The 17553-nt window shown below is 48.2% G+C and overlaps 1 protein-coding gene across 5 annotated transcripts in view; it reads left to right on the top strand.

Moving 5' to 3' along the window:
- Capn3 (calpain 3) overlaps nt 1-16583 on the top strand; it is a 40425-nt gene extending 23842 nt beyond the window's left edge. For 3 of the 5 annotated variants that reach the window (XM_021182471.2, XM_021182477.2, XM_021182458.3), the window contains 15 exons: nt 1025-1110; nt 2300-2377; nt 3160-3320; nt 6207-6376; nt 6671-6682; nt 7302-7510; nt 8424-8460; nt 13786-13863; nt 14079-14136; nt 14221-14285; nt 14674-14742; nt 14831-14909; nt 15046-15162; nt 15791-15849; nt 16175-16583. In XM_021182471.2, coding sequence (XP_021038130.1) covers nt 1025-1110; nt 2300-2377; nt 3160-3320; nt 6207-6376; nt 6671-6682; nt 7302-7510; nt 8424-8460; nt 13786-13863; nt 14079-14136; nt 14221-14285; nt 14674-14742; nt 14831-14909; nt 15046-15162; nt 15791-15849; nt 16175-16201 — 1305 coding nt within the window. In that variant the 3' untranslated portion in view covers nt 16202-16583. Of the gene's footprint in view, nt 1-1024; nt 1111-2299; nt 2378-3159; nt 3321-6206; nt 6377-6670; nt 6683-7301; nt 7511-8423; nt 8461-10601; nt 10620-12734; nt 12849-13785; nt 13864-14078; nt 14137-14220; nt 14286-14673; nt 14743-14830; nt 14910-15045; nt 15163-15790; nt 15850-16174 lie in introns of all 5 variants that reach the window. The other 2 variants (XM_021182442.3, XM_021182448.3) reach the window with 2 other exon arrangements.
- The last annotated feature ends 970 nt before the right edge of the window (nt 16584-17553 follow it).

Here is a 17553-nt window from a genome sequence, read left to right as displayed (position 1 = left end):
CTGGGATTTGTCTAGTTGTTTCCAAGGAACGACTAGAAACACAGCTTTTGGCCTACAAAGTTGAGCTTGTGTACTGCCTTGTTTCCTGTCCTCTGGTGTCCATTTTGCTTCCTGTGGGGTTTCTGAAGTGTCCTGGGTCATTTCCCAAGCAGGATCATTGTGAGGCTGTAGCATGCAGTTGGACAGGTTATGTCCTGAAAAAAAAATGGCCTAAGAGAGGCTGTGTCTGCATCCCCCACTGCACGTGATTGGAGAATGGGGCATCTTTTTCTAATTGGTCTGTTGAGGGGAGGCATCTGTCTGTAGTTTATCTATCAGGGGCCTGCTTTAAATCACCCTCAGAAAGGGGTAGTGAAGGGTCTCGGTAGAAGCACTTACTACGCAAGTATGAAGACTCAAGTCCAAACCTGGGACCCAGAGCAGAAGGAGAGGACTGACTCCAGGAAGTTGTCCTCTACTGTGCACATGTGCACTGAGACACATGCACACCCACCCTCACATCACACACATACATACATGTGCACACACGCATGTGCACACACGCATGCGCGCGCGCACACACACACACACTGAATAAAAATAAGGGCAGGAGAGGTGGCTCTGCAGTTAAGAGCATTTCTTGTTCTTCCAGAGGACCTGGGTTTGGGTCCCAGCACCATCAGGTAACTCTAGTTCCAGGAGCTCTGAGAACCTCTGGCCTGCTTGCTCGGGCACTTGCAGGCATATGGTGCACATAAACTCACATGGGCAGACATACATCCACATAAGTAAAAAGAATAAAGCCTAACAAAATACTTAATATGTTTCTAAAGCCTCATCATAAATGTTTATCCCCCTCCACCAGTACATACCATGGCCAGACGCCTCACCCTGTCAGCAAGCTTCTGGTTTGTCCACCTGGCCAGGGCCAGGCAGGCAGCCTTTATACTGGATTCTCACAACTTCTTCCCAGCCCTCATAGCAAGTCAGATGCCCCATCTTTCCAAACTTGCTTGAGCTTCCAAGTTGTGTCTCTTTGCCTCAGGCCCTGTTCAAAGGTGAGAAGGTGAAGTTGGTGCGGCTGCGGAACCCCTGGGGCCAGGTGGAGTGGAACGGCTCTTGGAGTGATGGGTGAGGCAGTCCACGGGCAACAGAGCTTGGGGCCACACTGGGGTGGGTACCAAACCATGAGAGTACTGTTGATACTGGTGGAAGATCATTCTCAAACCAGTGACCTACAGAGAAGGACACTTCTGTGGGTTCCCCAAAAGGGCAGGAGGTGAAGGCAGGGGAGCCAGGGACTCAGTGAACATGATGGTACTTATATTCTTGAGAGGAAAGGTTCTAGAAGCCTCCACCAGAGTTCTGGACTAAACAGGCGATTCCCTTCTTAGTGTCTATCCCCTTTACCTCACCTACAAAATGGAAGCAGTACCTACAGTGTCCAGGTGACTCTTATGAGGGGTAAAGGTGACAGCTGGGGAAAGCTCTTAACTGAGACCAAAAGAGCCTCTCCTTCGGAAAAAAAGAAAGAAAGAAAGAAAGAAAGAAAGAAAGAAAGAAAGAAAGAAAGAAAGAAGAAAGAGAGGAAGGAAGAAAGAGGGAAGAAGAAAGAAAGAAAGAAAGAAAGAAAGAAAGAAAGAAAGAAAGAAAGAAAGAAGAAAGAGAGGAAGGAAGAAAGAGGGAGGAAGAAAGAAAGAAAGAAAGAAAGAAAGAAAGAAAGAAAGAAAGAAAGAAAGAAAGAAAGAAAGAAAGAAAGAAAGAAAGAAAGGAAGGAAGGAAGGAAGGAAGGAAGGAAGGAAGGAAGGAAGGAAGGAAGAAGCTGGGCGTGGTGGCGCATGCCTTTAATCCTAGCACTCAGGAGGCAGAGGCAGGTGGATTTCTGAGTTGGAGGCCAGCCTGGTCTACAAAGTGAGTTCCAAGACAGCCAGGGCTATACAGAGAGACCCTGTCTCGAAAAACCAAAAAAAAAAAAAAAAAAAAAAAAAAAAAAACAGGGAAGGAAGGAAGGAAGGAAGAGTGCCTGGCTGTTTTCCTGTTACATGATCTTTTCTTAGCACTCCGTGGGCAGCAAGCTAATAGTTTCGAAGAAGTTCATGAAGTCCTCATAGCTCCTAGGCAGATGATATAGTCGGTTCCCTTCTGCAGCTGAGGAAGTCGAAGCTGACAGGTCAAGTGACATGTCTAAGGATATACAGCTATCTGATGCAGATTCAAGCTCTTAATGAGGAGGCTAGAAGATTCAGGCAGAGACAGTCAAGCCCTTGTGAACCCACTCGAGGGGATTGGAACTTTCTTAATTTCCCCATTTTCCTACCAGTTGGAAGGACTGGAGCTTTGTAGACAAAGACGAGAAGGCCCGTCTACAGCACCAGGTCACCGAGGATGGGGAGTTCTGGTAAGTTCATGGCCCAGGCGGGTAGGTGAGATCTCAGGTTCCAATCAGAAGCCACTGGGTTGCATCTTTGGCATATCTGGGCCCTGTTTTCCTATGGGTACTCAAGGCCCAGCAAAGGTGAGGTTCTGAAAAGAGAGTGCCAGTCATGGCAGTGACTGAGCTCAGACCCAGGCCCTCCCATGGCAGCTCTCATTCCAGAAGCTACCCTTGCGCACTGGCCCTGATGTGGCTCTCTTCTGGGGCTTTTCTTACCTGATATCCAGTGCCAGCCTTATTCTGATCATGTCAGCCTTCTGAGTCTCAGCTGACAATAGTGTCTCCTATGACGCCTTTGGTTCCCTCAGGACCCAGAGGCATTTATCTATGATGTTACTGGCCTTAAAACTATCTTTTTCCAAGTGACATCTCTTTTTTCCATGCTGAAAATGTGCCTGGCAATAGTGAAACATACAGTGAGTAACATTTTCGAGAACTAATTTCCGGCACACTCTTTTCAAAGACAAATGAGGAGTCATGAGCATAAGACATGGTGATAGTTTGGGGTAGCTAGGTCAGAAGTGACAGTGCCAGGCACACACCTGTAAGTCCATCATTTGGGAGACAGAGGCAGAAGGGTAGAAAGGTCAAGGCCAACCAAGACCACAGGATGAAATCCTGTCTCTCAAAAGCAATTGAACAAGCCAAGTGACATCAGGGTCTTCTGGGGGACTTTACTGTGCTGTATTAGCCCTGAACCTTCCCTTCCTCGGCCTGTGTGAGTGTCTCCTCTCTCGACCTCTCAGGATGTCATATGATGACTTTGTCTACCATTTCACGAAGCTGGAGATCTGCAACCTCACAGCTGACGCCCTGGAGTCCGATAAGCTTCAGACCTGGACAGTGTCTGTAAACGAGGGCCGCTGGGTGAGGGGCTGTTCTGCTGGAGGCTGCCGAAACTTCCCAGGTGGGAGAGCCTCTGGATGGGGGAAGGTCTAGGCAGAACTCATTCCAGGCAGAATAATATTATCTATCACTTATCGAGCCTGTCCTAAATTCGGGATGCACTGTCTTATGAAAGCCTCCTCAGTTAAGGAAGGAAACATGCCAAGGGACCTCCGACAGGGAGCTTGTAGCAACTTGAGCTTGAAGCAGGAAACTGTCAGAACGCCATGCCAATCCTGTTGAAGGTGTATTTGAGGACCTGGTCACCACTGCATTAGCCCACGGCAGAGATGCTGAATGCATGTCCAAGGCAGTGGCCTCAGAGATGGGGCAGCAGAGAGAATTCAGATTTAGGGAAGGAATAATGAGTGATACCAAGGGTCCCAGTACAATGACCTGGGCAGGTGAGTCAATATTGTAATATTAATTACACAGAACCAAAGTTGGCGTGCTGTTTTTATGTGGTTGGTTGTGGAGTCACAGTAAGAGGAGTTTAGTTTATGACATGAAAAGTTTGAGGTACATATTGACTCCCATGGTAAAGATTTGTAGTAGAGAACTGAAGTCATCTGCATTTTAGAGCAGACTTGGTTATATGATAAAAATTCAATGAAGATGACAGAGAGATGGTTCAGCCTATAAAGAACTTTCCGGATAAACTGAGTCTGGATCCTCAAACCCCCACAAAAGTCATGTGTACTAAGTTGTGTGTCCAAGACCCCAGTGATGGGAAATGGAGACAGGAGAATCCCAGAAGCTCAGGGGCCAGTTAGCCCAGCATACATATCAGTAGACAACAGAGACTCCCAAGCAAAGTGGAAGGAGAGGACTGACATTGCCCTTTGACCTCCATGCACATGCCATGCCGTGCATACATCTGCTTTCACAAACACACACACACACACACACACACACACACACACACACCATATACACACAAAACTCAGTATTTTATGATGAAAAAAAAAAAAAACGAGTAAATAGATGAGAAGAAAAGGGTGGTAGAGAGTGGGAAGCCAGATAGGAAACTGAGCCTAGACATGTACCTCAGGTGTCATTGGAATGTAGGGGTCTATTAGAAAGTAGAGGTCACACAAGGCTATGGTGGTGTACTCCTTTAATCCCAGCACATGGAAGGCAGAGACAGGCAGATCTCTGTTTGAAGCCAGCCTGATCTTCAGAGTTTAGGACAGCCAGGGCTACACAGAGAAACTCTGTCTCTGGAAAAAAGAAAAGAAAGAAGACACTAACACCACACACACACACACACCACCACCACCACCACCACCACCACCACCACACACACCACACACCACACACCACACACACACCACACACACACACACACACACACACATATACACATAACATACACACACACACACATCACAGTGGAGAGGGTCAGATGCCTAGGGAAACAGCATAGGTGAAACCAGAGGAGAAACATAAAGCCTCATTCACTTGAGAACAGTGACACTTGAGGAGTAGGCTAAAAGTTAAACAGCTGTCATGTGTCAAAGACAATGAACGTTCAGAAAGGAGGAGACATGACAGCATTGCACATCCAGACCGTGCAATGCCAGAAGCACTGGTTTAGTTTTCTACTGCTGTGGTGAAATACCAAGACCAAAACAACTTGGGGAGGAAAGGGTTTATTTGGCATCACTGTTCATCAGAGGAGGAATTCAGGAACTCAAACGGGCAGGAACCTGGAAGCAGATGCTGAGGCAGAGACCATGGAGGGGTGCTGTTTACCGGCTTGCTTTTCATGGCTTGCTCAGCCTGATTTTTTTATAGAACCCAGGACCACAGGTTGTCTGCTTATAGTACAATCTTAGGGAGACATTTTATCAGTGGCAGAGAGAAGGAGATTCCCTCTTTTCTGATGACTCTAACTTGTATCAAGTTGATATAAAACTAGCCAGCATAAGGGTAGGGGGTCTCACTCACCAATAATTACACAAATGCTTAGATCATGCTTTCCATAAATAACTGCATCTTACAGTTGTCCGGAATGGGAAGCAGGCCTCTTAAAACTTTTTTACATCGTATATAACTTCTTTTCAATGAGGAATTTTTACATAACCCTGTGTATAGGTGTATAAAATAGGTATGCAAATCAGACTGATAAAACATTAAGACATTTACTTGGGAGACTGGGGTGTAACATAGTTAATAGTTTGCTTGCGTAGCATGCATGAAGTCACACTCTCACACACATACACACAGAGAATAAAACATGTATGGTTGCACATGCTTCTAATCCCAGCATGAAGGATGTAGTCAGGAGAATTGTCACAAAAAAATGAAAAGAAAACAAATTTATTTTATTTTAAAACAGTTCATGGTGCACATGTAAATTTGCCATTTATTTTATGTTAATGAGATAGATGCACTTGTTCGCTTTTGCTCAAAAATTTAAATCTTGTGGAATATTAGATCCCGTAGGACACAGAGCATCTTCTTTTTGGAATTGATGGATATTTTGATGTTATAACTGTCAATCTTGAGGATCCCATTTCTTGAGGATCCCATTTATATAAATAAGTAGTAGGAATCGGCAGCAGTTCTTAGGGCCATTTCAGAAATTTCTGGGAATTCTTCCCTAATTCTAAGTCAAAATCCATTTAACTGGCGAGATGGCTCAGTGGTAAAGAGCTCTTACTGCTCTTGCAGAGGACCTCAGTTCGGTTCCCAGCAACCACATGGTGGCCCTCTTCTGATCTCCATGGGCACCAGACATGCATGCGGTACACAGACATAGGCAAACCACCCATACACATATAAATCAAAACCTTAACGTTACCCCTCATAAGGAACAGAGGAGAACGGATCTCTGTCCTGCTTCCCTTCCTGCCATTTCTCTTAGAGGCGCATCTGAACACGCATTTCCTTTCTTGGGTCACAGACACTTTCTGGACCAACCCGCAGTACCGTCTCAAGCTTCTGGAGGAAGACGATGACCCTGAGGACTCTGAGGTGATCTGCAGCTTCCTCGTGGCTCTGATGCAGAAGAACCGGCGCAAGGACCGGAAGCTGGGGGCCAACCTCTTCACTATTGGCTTCGCCATCTACGAGGTATGAGCGCCCCGGCTCCATTACGGGAAACACCTTTCCAACGGGGAGAACTTGAGAGTTTCCAACAGGGTCCTCTGGTTTTTCATGTCCCCAGTGACCAACAGGGCTCCTGCTCTCAGGCCCACACATGTCTGTCACCAGTGTAAATGCCACAGGTGCAGTAGGCGGGACGGAGCTGGCCGGGTGGTAGCAGGAGTTAGAGCCTACAGTCACTCTAATATGTCTGGCATTCCCTTCTGCCGACTCTGTACCCTCATTCACATCAGAGGTGTTCTTTTTCTATTTCGCTTCCAGGTTCCCAAAGAGGTATAGCAGTGGCAGCGGCCAGCCGTGGTGTGCAGCATTCCTTGGGGGCTCTAAGTCTGTCTGTGGCTCCCTAAGAAGCTTCCTGGTAGGGTGGTGAGCGAGGCTGATAAGAGGGTACCACGCCCATAATGCACGTTTTCTCCCTCCCACCAGGACACCCTGCCCATCAAACACGCAAACCTTCCCACACTTACTCTTTCATATTCATGCAACTATACACTCTCAGAGGTGCGTTTGAAGGAGGCTGCCTCCTAGAATAGGAGAATCGCCTTCTTCAGAGCCCAGAGTCCTTCCCCATCTTTGGGGCACTTGTGAGCTTGAGGGATTTGGATTTGGGGATCATCAGTTCTGGTGAGTGGCCCTGCCAAGGGAAAAACATAGACCTGATCTTTATTTTTGAATCCTGCCCCCGCCACCCCCCTCCCCCAAAAAAAGGAAGAGGAGGAAGTGAGCTACAGAATTTCTGTGATGTTCAGCAATTTGAGGCCTTAGGAACTGGAAGTAGGTAGGTAAGGACGGTGAAACGAATGACCAAAGAGTCAGGGCCCTTGGAGGGGACTATGAGCAGGTCCACACAACCTTCCCAAGGGGCTCAGTTCTTTTGGGTTCTTGCCCCCAGATGCACGGGAATAAGCAACACCTGCAGAAGGACTTCTTCTTGTACAACGCCTCCAAGGCCAGAAGCAAAACCTACATCAACATGCGGGAGGTGTCCCAGCGCTTCCGCCTGCCACCCAGCGAGTATGTCATCGTACCCTCCACCTACGAGCCCCACCAGGAGGGGGAATTCATCCTCCGAGTCTTCTCTGAAAAGAGGAATCTCTCTGAGTGAGTGCCAGCCTGGCTCCCCCCCCCCCCCCCCACCGCTAAGAGGTCACTCATGTGGCCCGTCTATAGCCAGGAGGCAGCTGGACCAATTTCCTTCAGGTCTTTTGGGACACACCCACAGGCTTTTGCCATTCTGTACTCTGGGACCTTTACTCAAGTTCCTTCAGTCCTTTCTTTGATTGCTTTTTACAGCACCGGAGTGCAATCCTGGGGAGCCACAGGTTTAACTAAATTTCCCAGGCTGGCCTTGAACTCACTCAGATTGGCCTCGAACCTTTGATCCTCCTACCCCAGCCTCCAGAGGAGTTGCAAGTATAGCCCTGTGGCACTAGAGCATCTCACAAATATTCATTCCATTCATCCTGCAGATATGTTTTGAGCAGCCATTCTACCCCAGGACTCTTCCAGGCACTGGGTATCATGAAGTAAACAGGATCACAGAAACAGAAACAGAAGGGGCTCAGTGCCTTTATGAAGGTTAACACTCAAGGGACAAGGGACGAGGAAACACACATTGCTTTATAGACACATTAGATTTATAGAAATGATAAGTGAGTGAGTGTAGTTGGAATGCACGGGAAGCCAGCCAGGCTTCATCTCAGCAGATGTACTGACAGACCCTGCCTCTCTGAGTTCTGTCCCTGGAAGAGGTGCTAGGCCTGTTGCTAGGTAGCTGGGCCATGCTTTGAGGGAGCTCTGGGCAACACCAAGGAGTAGCTGTGCACCTGGGCTTTTTTGGGAATGGCGTCTACACGAGGCTGGCTCCTGGGGTGGGTGTTTAGTCCCAGGCTCTTTTAGATTTAATCTCAAATCTTGGACCACAAAGAAGCCATGTGACCTGGACAAATTTGTGGGGGTGACTCCTGTTTGTTCCAGGGGATATTGAGATACCCTTTGTTTGTGTTTTTCACAGGGAAGCTGAAAATACAATATCTGTGGATCGGCCAGTGGTAAGTGGTTAGGCTCTTAACTATGAGAAGATATGGGGTCACATTCCAGCCCAGGCAGGGGCAGTCAAGTGTGCATGGCAGAAGGAATGATGTTTCTGTTGTAGAACCATTTTGCTGGTCAGAAGCGGGAGTGTGGAAGAGGAGAAAGTATTTTATCAATTAGAGGAAGGCAGCTGGGTTTAGGAAGTGATGGCAAGGAAGGCTAATATTGGCTTAAGAGTTTGGATCGCGTCTGATTTCTCACACAGAGAAAAGGGACTAGGTTCAGGACCCAGGGTCAGAACCTGGGTCATTCACCTTCCACCTGGGTGACTTGGTCATGCTTACAGAATCCCTCTGACTCCGCTTTCTACTCTGCAAAATGGGGATACTCATAATCCCCTGGCCATGCTGGTGGAGTTTAGATCTATAAGCTCACACGTGTGAAATGTCTGCTGTAGCATGTGCATCACAAGGGCATTTCTAGATATCCTTCAGGACTGTGGCTTACATCATTTCTTCAGACGTTCGGAGAAGTGCATGAGATGGATGAGGTTGTCATCCTAGCTTTTCACTCGAGAAGGTGGTGGCTCAGTGGGGTTAAATGGCTTCCTTGCACTCCTGGAGGCAGGACGTGGTAGGTAGGGCAGTGGAGAAGTTTAGATTCTCGTGTATGTGTGTGTGTGTGTGTGTGTGTGTGTTTCAGGAGAGAGGGGTCGGTGTAATGGAGGAGACTCAGGTCTGCCATGGATCTTGGGGCTGTTCTCAGAGTGACTTGACCCAGGACAAACGCCCCACTGAGCGTCTTTCAGGTAGTGACTCCCATGATCACAATGCTGGTTCCGGCACATCTTACACATCTGCACATCTTATTTTAGGGTTGGGTGTGTCTTGCTCTTCCTCATCCTTTGAGTGCTGGAACAGCATAGAATATGTTTCAGGAGTTGCTCACTCAAAGATTTCATGGACTGGGAGCGTAGCTGAGTGTAGAATGCTTGCCTGGTATTGACAAGGCTCTGGATTCAATTCTAGCGCTGCTTAAGGGGGAGGAGGGAGGCTCATGGGAACGGGCATGTCATGAGTACTGCAGGTCAGTGGAGGGGGTCTAGTGTCCTTACATAGCTATGTTTGTCAACAGCTTTCAAATAACACATGGTGGGCCAGGTGTGGTGGCACAAGTGGATCTCTGGTTTCAAGGCCTACAGAGAGAGTTCCAGGACAGCTAGGGCTACACAGAGAAACCCTGGTTTTTTGTTTGTTTGTTTTTGGGATTTTTTTGTGTGTTTTGTTTTGTTGTTGTTTTATTTATTTTTTATTTATTTATTTATTTATTTTTAAAGATTTATTTATTTATTATATATAAGTACACTGCAGCTGTCTTCAGACACTCCAGAAGAGGGCGCCAGATCTCGTTACGGATGGTTGTGAGCCACCATGTGGTTGCTGGGATTTGAACTCCGAACCTTCGGAAGAGCAGTTGGGTGCTCTTACCCACTGAGCCATCTCACCAGCCCCTGTTGTTGTTTTTAAAGACTCTGGGTAGGGTCTCAGCTGACTTGCCACAGGACATTGCTGGCCCAGTGTAATTGCCAAACCTTCCGATTTTACATAAAAAGCCCCAACCTGGAAACACATATGAATCTCCCTGTTACATGTTTGCCTAAATATTAAAACAAAATCTCCTTTTAAAAAAAAACTTCACTTTCACACAGGTTTGAATGAGCCACATTTTGGCGACCAATTTTATTTTTAAGGACTGGCAAGGTCCTTTCCCTCCCTAGCATCAGATTAGCAGAACAAAGCATAGCAGCTGAACAAAGCATAGCAGCTGTCAGTCTTGAGATGTGGCAGAAGGACACTTTTCCTCCTTTGCACTCTGTGTTCTTTAAAAAAATTGTATTTTATTAATTTATTCATTCATTCATGTATGTGCATGTCCCAAGCACACATGTGGGGGTCAGAGGACAACTTGTGGCAGTCAGTTCTTTTGTTTTGCTTTGTGGTTCCCAGGGGTCATTTGGGTTGTCAGTCTTGGTGGCAAGTGCCTTTACCCCCTGAGCTCCAATTGATTACAATATCTGGACCCCAGAGCCTTGAGCCACTGGCCACCCTAGAAACTTGATTTTCACCCATTCCTCACTTACTGTCCCCTTTCCATGCAGAAAAAGAAAAAAAACAAGGTGAGTGGGCCAGGCACTGTGCTTATGTGTGCACATGCATGCATGTGTGTGTGCATATGTGTAATATGTGGCACGGGTATGTATACTTGTGTATATGCATGCATATGCATATACTTGTGTAACATGTGGCATGTGTATACTTGTGTATACGCATGCATATGTATACACACGTGTAACATATGACATGTGTGTGTATACTCATGCATATGTATACACACGTGTAACATATGGCATGTGTGTGTACACTGTGGCATGTGTAAGACGCACTTCTTCCTCTTCTCCTTGGAGCCTCTGCTGAGTTGGGTGCCCTTGCAAGTGCTTCAGCTCAGCCTCACAGTGATCCTCCTGGTCTGTGGTTCCATTATCAGTCCTGTGTTTAGAGGGCGAAAAGGCAGACCAGACAAACCAGTCTCCCTGAGACCACACTTAGCCAGGGAGTTCCCCAGAGTCTGTGCTCTGAAATACCACAGCCGTCAGACAAGGTTTGGTGTGGGTGCTTATGGTGGTCCTGAGGAATCTATCTCAGAGGTTCTCCTGGCACGAGTGCTGGTCCAGCCCAGAGGGAACATATACCATGTGGAGTGCTTATAGCAAGCCCCTACCCCACTATATAATAGTATCTATAAGGTAGACACTGTTTATGCTTTTTATAAGTGAGAGTTTCACATTCAGAAAAGCAAAGTGATTTGCCCACACAGTTAGCAACTGGGGACATTGGAACCACAGTCCCACATATGTCTACTCTGAGACCAGTCTCCTGCCTCACCTCCCCAGGGCTCCCTACACTTCAAGGCTTGTGTTGTCAAGACTGCATGTGAGTCTATAAGCGCATGGCTGGTAGAGATGCCCCATGGCTACACCCTGGCTACACCCTGCCCACTAGTCTGCTCAGACCGTCACCTTCGCTTGTTCTGAAATCCCTACTAGTTTCATTTGCTTTGGCAAGAGCCGCTGTTTATAAAAGCGAGCTGCGGTCTAAGGAGCTAAACCCGGCTCTCTCCGGTGCTCCCCCGGGTGAGCTGCACAGGAACAGAGTGGGGCCTCCCTGACCAGGCTGCTTTTTTTAGCTGAGGCTGCTAAGATTGTCTGCACTTTGGCCCCAAGCCCTGCTGTTTCCCACCACACCAACACAGGCAGGATGTGGCGGCCACTCTGTAGCTCTTCTGTGGCCTCTGCACTTACATGAATATGGCCTTAAGGTAGCCCCCCTGCTTCTGTAGTACCTTCGGGGTTTGCACAATAAGTACAGTTTTACCTTCACTACATCTGGCTTCCGCAGAGGCCCTATCAGAAGGGAAAGTGAGGTTTTACCAGGTGCAGTAGCAGATGAGTGTGAACAGCCACTGAAGGTAGTTCTTACATGAGGGGAGGAGGGCTGGGCAGAGCAGACATGCCACAAGCAACAGGATATGAGAGGTTCCTGGGGAACCACGGGGCCAGAGCTCTGTTTTCTACTAGGATGGCCTTGAATTTGTGGTCATTCCCTCTGCTAGGGTTACAGTTGTGTGCCACCACGACCAGCCCGAAAGCCTCATTTTTAATGGGTTTGACACTGAATTTCTGGGAGACTTCAGTGTTTTGCCACTTGAAAAATAAATCCACAAAAGTACTTGATAGTCACCGATCACATCATCTGTGCTCAGCATTCTTCGCGCTTTTGCGTGTTACTTAGGAACGCACAAGGAGAAATGGGAGGTGGGTACAATAGTGGACCATCCAACTTATAGAACATATTAGCTGTTTTTAAAAATATGAATAAAACTGAGAACTGAGGTTCAAGCCACACATGGTGGTATACACAGGGGCTAGACTGAGCTACAGTGGGATTCAGTCCCAAACAAAACAAAACACAGAGAGGGAGGGAGGGACAAACAGACAGACAGAAACGGAGAGAGACAGACAGGGACAGAGAGTGTACTCTTCAAGGTCCAGAAAGGTTTGGCATGTCTCCTAGCCACACGGCTTGTGAGTTCAGAAATGGGACTCAGGCTTCTGAGTGACCATTTCCTCCTCAGTGGACAAAGCTGCTTCAGGGGTCGTCTGCCTCTTGTGTCCCTCAGTCTGTAATACTTGCTTCCCTCCTGCCCGCCCCTTTCCCTCCCCTCCTCTCCCCAGCCCATCATCTTCGTTTCTGACAGAGCAAACAGCAACAAGGAGCTGGGTGTGGACCAGGAGGCAGAGGAGGGCAAAGACAAAGCAGGGCCCGAGAAACGAGGGGAAACCCCACAGGTTTCTGAGCATGCGGCATGGATGGGGAGTTTAGCTCATAGTGGGGGCTCTGCTATGCTCTTGGGGTTCATAGGGGTTATGGTGGCTCTCAGGGGAGGGTCTTTTCAACACTGAGGGGTTTGGAATTGTCTGCTGACTTTTCCTCCCGGCAAGTTCCTCTGGGTAAGTGTCTTTTTTTTTTTTTTTTTTTTTTTGGTTTTTCGAGACAGGGTTTCTCTGTGTAGCCTTGGCTGTCCTGGCACTCACTTTGTAGACCAGGCTGGCCTCGAACTCAGAAATCCGCCTGCCTCTGCCTCCCAAGTGCTGGGATTAAAGGTGTGCGCCACCACGCCCAGCTTGGGTAAGTGTCTTTTAAGGTTGCTGCCACACCAAACCAGTCCTAGGGTGGGAAGGATAGGCCAAGCACCGCCCACTGAAGCCTCTCCAGCCAGGACAATGGAGCATGGGGAGACAAAGGCTGAGTGAGGCAAGCCAGCTGCAAAGAATGAAGCTGAACTCTGTCTTTATTCAGAGTTGTTGCAAAGGGAGGAAAAAGGGATGGTAGCAGAAAGTGGGGTCTGACAGCAGCCCTGCAGCACTCCAGGGCCACGCCCTCCATCCAAGAGAACCTATCAGGTGGGGAGGGAGGGTTCCTTTGAGGACTTAGCTACAGAGACAGTAGTGGTTGGAGGACCTGGCCTCTGGTCAGGCTCAAAAGAGCAGAGAAAGTTCTATGTGGAAGAGAGTCAAGAGAGGCAAGGATGCTGTCTGCATGTTAGCATGGCAAGTTTATCCTTTGGCCCGAGGTTCCAGGACTGCAGAGCCTCTAGAATCCTCACTCTGAGTTTGCAGGTAGACTGAAAACATGAACCTTGTGCGACCTGCTGCTGCTTTATGGGGCTGTTTGGGATACTGACGCCTGGGTTCCCATAAACCAGTTTCCTTTGTGTCCCTATAGCCAAGGCCTGGCCACACAGACCAGGAAAGTGATGAGCAGCAGCAATTCCGGAACATCTTCAGGCAGATCGCAGGCGACGTATGTATCTCTATCCTAGCCCAGGGACCCACCTCCTCAACGACTCATCGTCTACCAGGGGTCATTTGATGTGGGAGAACCAGAGAATGTGTGATGCATCAAAGAAACCTGTGCTTTTGGGTTCAACCACTGACTGGGTGGCTCAGAGCCTTCTGGCTGTGAGCTGCTTGCTGCACTGGCTGCTCTGCCCCTTACAATTCTCTTCTCTCCCTCAGGACATGGAGATCTGTGCAGATGAACTCAAGAATGTCCTCAACACAGTGGTGAACAAACGTGAGCGACCCACGCCGGATGTGGGGGATGGGCAGGGGCCCCAGCTGTCTGAAAGCAGCTCCTCACCCTTCTCCATCCCCCCAGACAAGGACCTGAAGACACAAGGGTTCACGCTGGAGTCCTGCAGAAGCATGATAGCTCTCATGGATGTATCCTTCTATCTGCCCAGAGGATCAGGGGAACAGTTAAGGGTGTCCATGCCCAGGGAAAAGCTTAAGGGAATCCTAACACAGATACTCCTGGATGTCTGGCAGAGGTTAGGAATGGATACTGGGTAGTGGCTGGTCATCACCTCTGGCTCTTACCTCAGACTTGAAACCCTGCTTGGCATGCTGCCCAAACTTCCTAGCGGGCAGGCTCTGTGAGCTGTAAAGATGGCAGGAACTCTGGTCAAGAAGGGAGAAGGATAGAACCTGGCAGAGTCAGGGGCCCTGGTAAAGGTGGTTTAATCACCTTCCCTGCATAGTGCCCTAGACACCCTCACCCAGTTCAGAGGCATTTTACTATGTGCCTGTGGTCCTTACATCTATCCTCTAGACAGATGGCTCTGGAAGACTGAATCTTCAAGAGTTCCATCACCTCTGGAAAAAGATCAAGGCCTGGCAGGTGCGATGAGAGACAGATGTGGGAATGATGGACAGGGTTAACTTGGGATTAAGTGTGTGATTGCTGTCTTTGAACTTTGTATTTTCAGAAAATCTTCAAGCACTATGACACAGACCATTCCGGTACCATCAATAGCTATGAGATGCGAAATGCAGTCAATGATGCAGGTGCTGGGGTGCAGGGGATGCTGGGGGGAGAGAGGGTGACAACATGTAGACCTGAGAGCCAGGGGAAGCAGGAGGGGATGGGAAAGGAGACTGCAAGCCTGAGAACTTCATCCTTCCCTCTCCCTGCCCCTCCAAGGCTTCCATCTCAACAGCCAACTCTATGACATCATCACCATGCGCTATGCAGACAAACACATGAACATCGACTTTGACAGCTTCATCTGCTGCTTCGTCAGGCTGGAAGGGATGTTCAGTAAGTGAGGGGCTACTCCCCAGACTTCTCAAGCCCTCTGGGCTCCTTCCCCATAGTACAGTCACAACAATAAGAGCTCAGCCTGACAGTTGCCCACTCTTCCACTGAGGCTGCATGTCAGCCGTTACTCTCTGAAGGCCAAGAGAAGGATGGCAAAGGGAGACGAAAGAGGCAAGGGAGAGATGGATACTGGTTACCTCCTGCATGGATCTGTGTGGAAGGATAGCACTCAGCACAGAGGCTTCTTAAATTACAGATCTGAGCACTCAGATGATGCTCACGTGTGATCTCAGCAGTTAGGTAGGAGAGATAGGAGGATTATGAATTCAAGGCCAGTCTGGGCTACTTGGAGAGACCTTGTTTCAATAATAAAACAAGGGCTGGCAAGATGGCTCAGCTGCGTGGGTCTGGTGGTCTGAGTTTAATGGCTGAAATCCATGAGGTGGAAGGAGAAAACCAATCTCAGAGTTGCCCCTCTGACCTCTACATATGTTCTGTGCCCACATGCATACAATAATAAATTCTTCAAGAAGCAAACACAAGTAAACTAGGTCCAAACCCTAAGAAAAGGAATGGGAGGTGACAAATGAGAGTCTGTGACTAGCATTTACTTTATGCTTTCACACAGGAGCTTTTAACGCATTTGACAAGGATGGCGATGGTATCATCAAACTGAATGTACTTGAGGTAAGCACAGCAAACACAGCACATCCCCTGCACAGAACCCACGGGGGAGGGGGGGGGATGAAGGACAGGCAGAACCCAGCCTGCTTCTCACTCTCAGGACTGGAACTTGGTGAAGATTGTGATTCCTGGGGTGGGTGTACAACAGAGCCTAGCCCCACCTCTTGAGTTGCATCCCTGTGGAAGATACTTTCCTAGGGAAGACCCAGGGAAGGCAAGCTGCTCCTTTAAGACTCCTCCCTTTCTCTGTCCCAGGACAAGCAATTCCTAGGGATGATGGGAATCTCCTTGTTTGCTCTTGTACTGATCTCAGGGTTTCTTCTTCCAGTGGCTGCAGCTTACCATGTATGCCTGAAAAAGACTGACTTCATGTAAGAGCAACTAGGAATTCATCTCAACACAACACAGCTAGAGCCATTTACCACAAAAGACCCACTAGGTGCATCTCCACCAAACCTACGGGGCTCCTGGTCATGTTCCTTCTCCATTTTGCACCAACTCTTGGTGCACAGCCTGATGCCACCTGAAGTGTCTGGCTTGCTGAGAGGTCTGTAGATTCTGAAACTGTCTACTTAGCTTGTACTGGGTTGTCCACAGCACCTGTAGATGGCTCTCACTCACGAAGGAGCCCAGTCACCATCTGCACTCAGTTCTGCCAGTTTTAGGGTGGGTCTATTCTGGGGTCAATAGGGCGTGGATATTTGACAAAAATGTGGCTACATTCTGAAAGAAGCTATCTAAATAAAGGCACACACATGGCTGGTTCCACTATTCTCCTTATTAGCATTTCTCAGCCACAGGAGGACTGAGTGTCTTCCAGTCATATTTCATGTATCACCTCCACAAAGATCTCATTTGGGGATAGGGAGATGGTTGATACAGGTCTACACAACCATGAGGAGCCCAGTGGTAGCTTACACCTGTAACTACAGTAATGGAGAACAATGACAAGGGGAATTCTGCAGGCCCACTGGCCAGTCAAGCCAAAAGGATGAGGTTTGGTACGAGAGAGCCTGGATATGGTGGAGGGACTGGGGAGCAATGGCTTACGGGGTAGAATTGCTGAGTTTGGATCCCCAGAGCTCACACAAATGTAAATACCTGTTGGGAGTCATCACCCGCCTGTACTTCCATCCCAAGGCGGCCAGAGAAAGATTACTGACAAAAAGCCAATTAGCTAGACTAGCTGACCTGGCAAGCTCTGGGTTCAATGGAGAGATCTGGGCCTCAGTGTGGAAGGCAGAAGGGAACATCAACCTGACCTCCACAAGCATGCACACAAACATAAAGGAAATATCCAAGTCTATCTGACCTCCGCTCCTGCACACATCACAAAGAAAACCCTTTTGGCCTATGCACATACCTGGTCCCGTCAGGTATTGGAAGGGTTCGGTCTGGTTAGTGTTGGCATATTTCTTCTTTAATTTTTTGGGTTTCTATATCTCTCCCTCCCATCCAACTCTTATTCCACCCTTGTTCCTTCCAATCCACCAACATTAGATAGGAGATAAAGGTTAGAGGGGAAAGAGGACATAGACCTCTTTAGACTAGTTCCTGCTGATTAGGGGTGGTGGGTTCCTTGGGGAAAGTCCAATCTTCATCAACAGTATATTTTCTGTCTCTTTGTTCATGACTTGACAAACCACAAGAACCAGGAACAGCAAGGGGAAGCTGCAGCTTCCACGGTCCCTTTCAGGTCTGTTCCAC

Source organism: Mus caroli, unplaced genomic scaffold (genome assembly GCF_978045245.1).
Source record: "Mus caroli unplaced genomic scaffold, Mus_caroli_1 scaffold_2, whole genome shotgun sequence".
NCBI classification, from domain to species: domain Eukaryota; kingdom Metazoa; phylum Chordata; class Mammalia; order Rodentia; family Muridae; genus Mus; species Mus caroli.
Note: the sequence above shows the minus strand (reverse complement) of the source record. Positions and strands in the feature narration are given on the sequence as shown.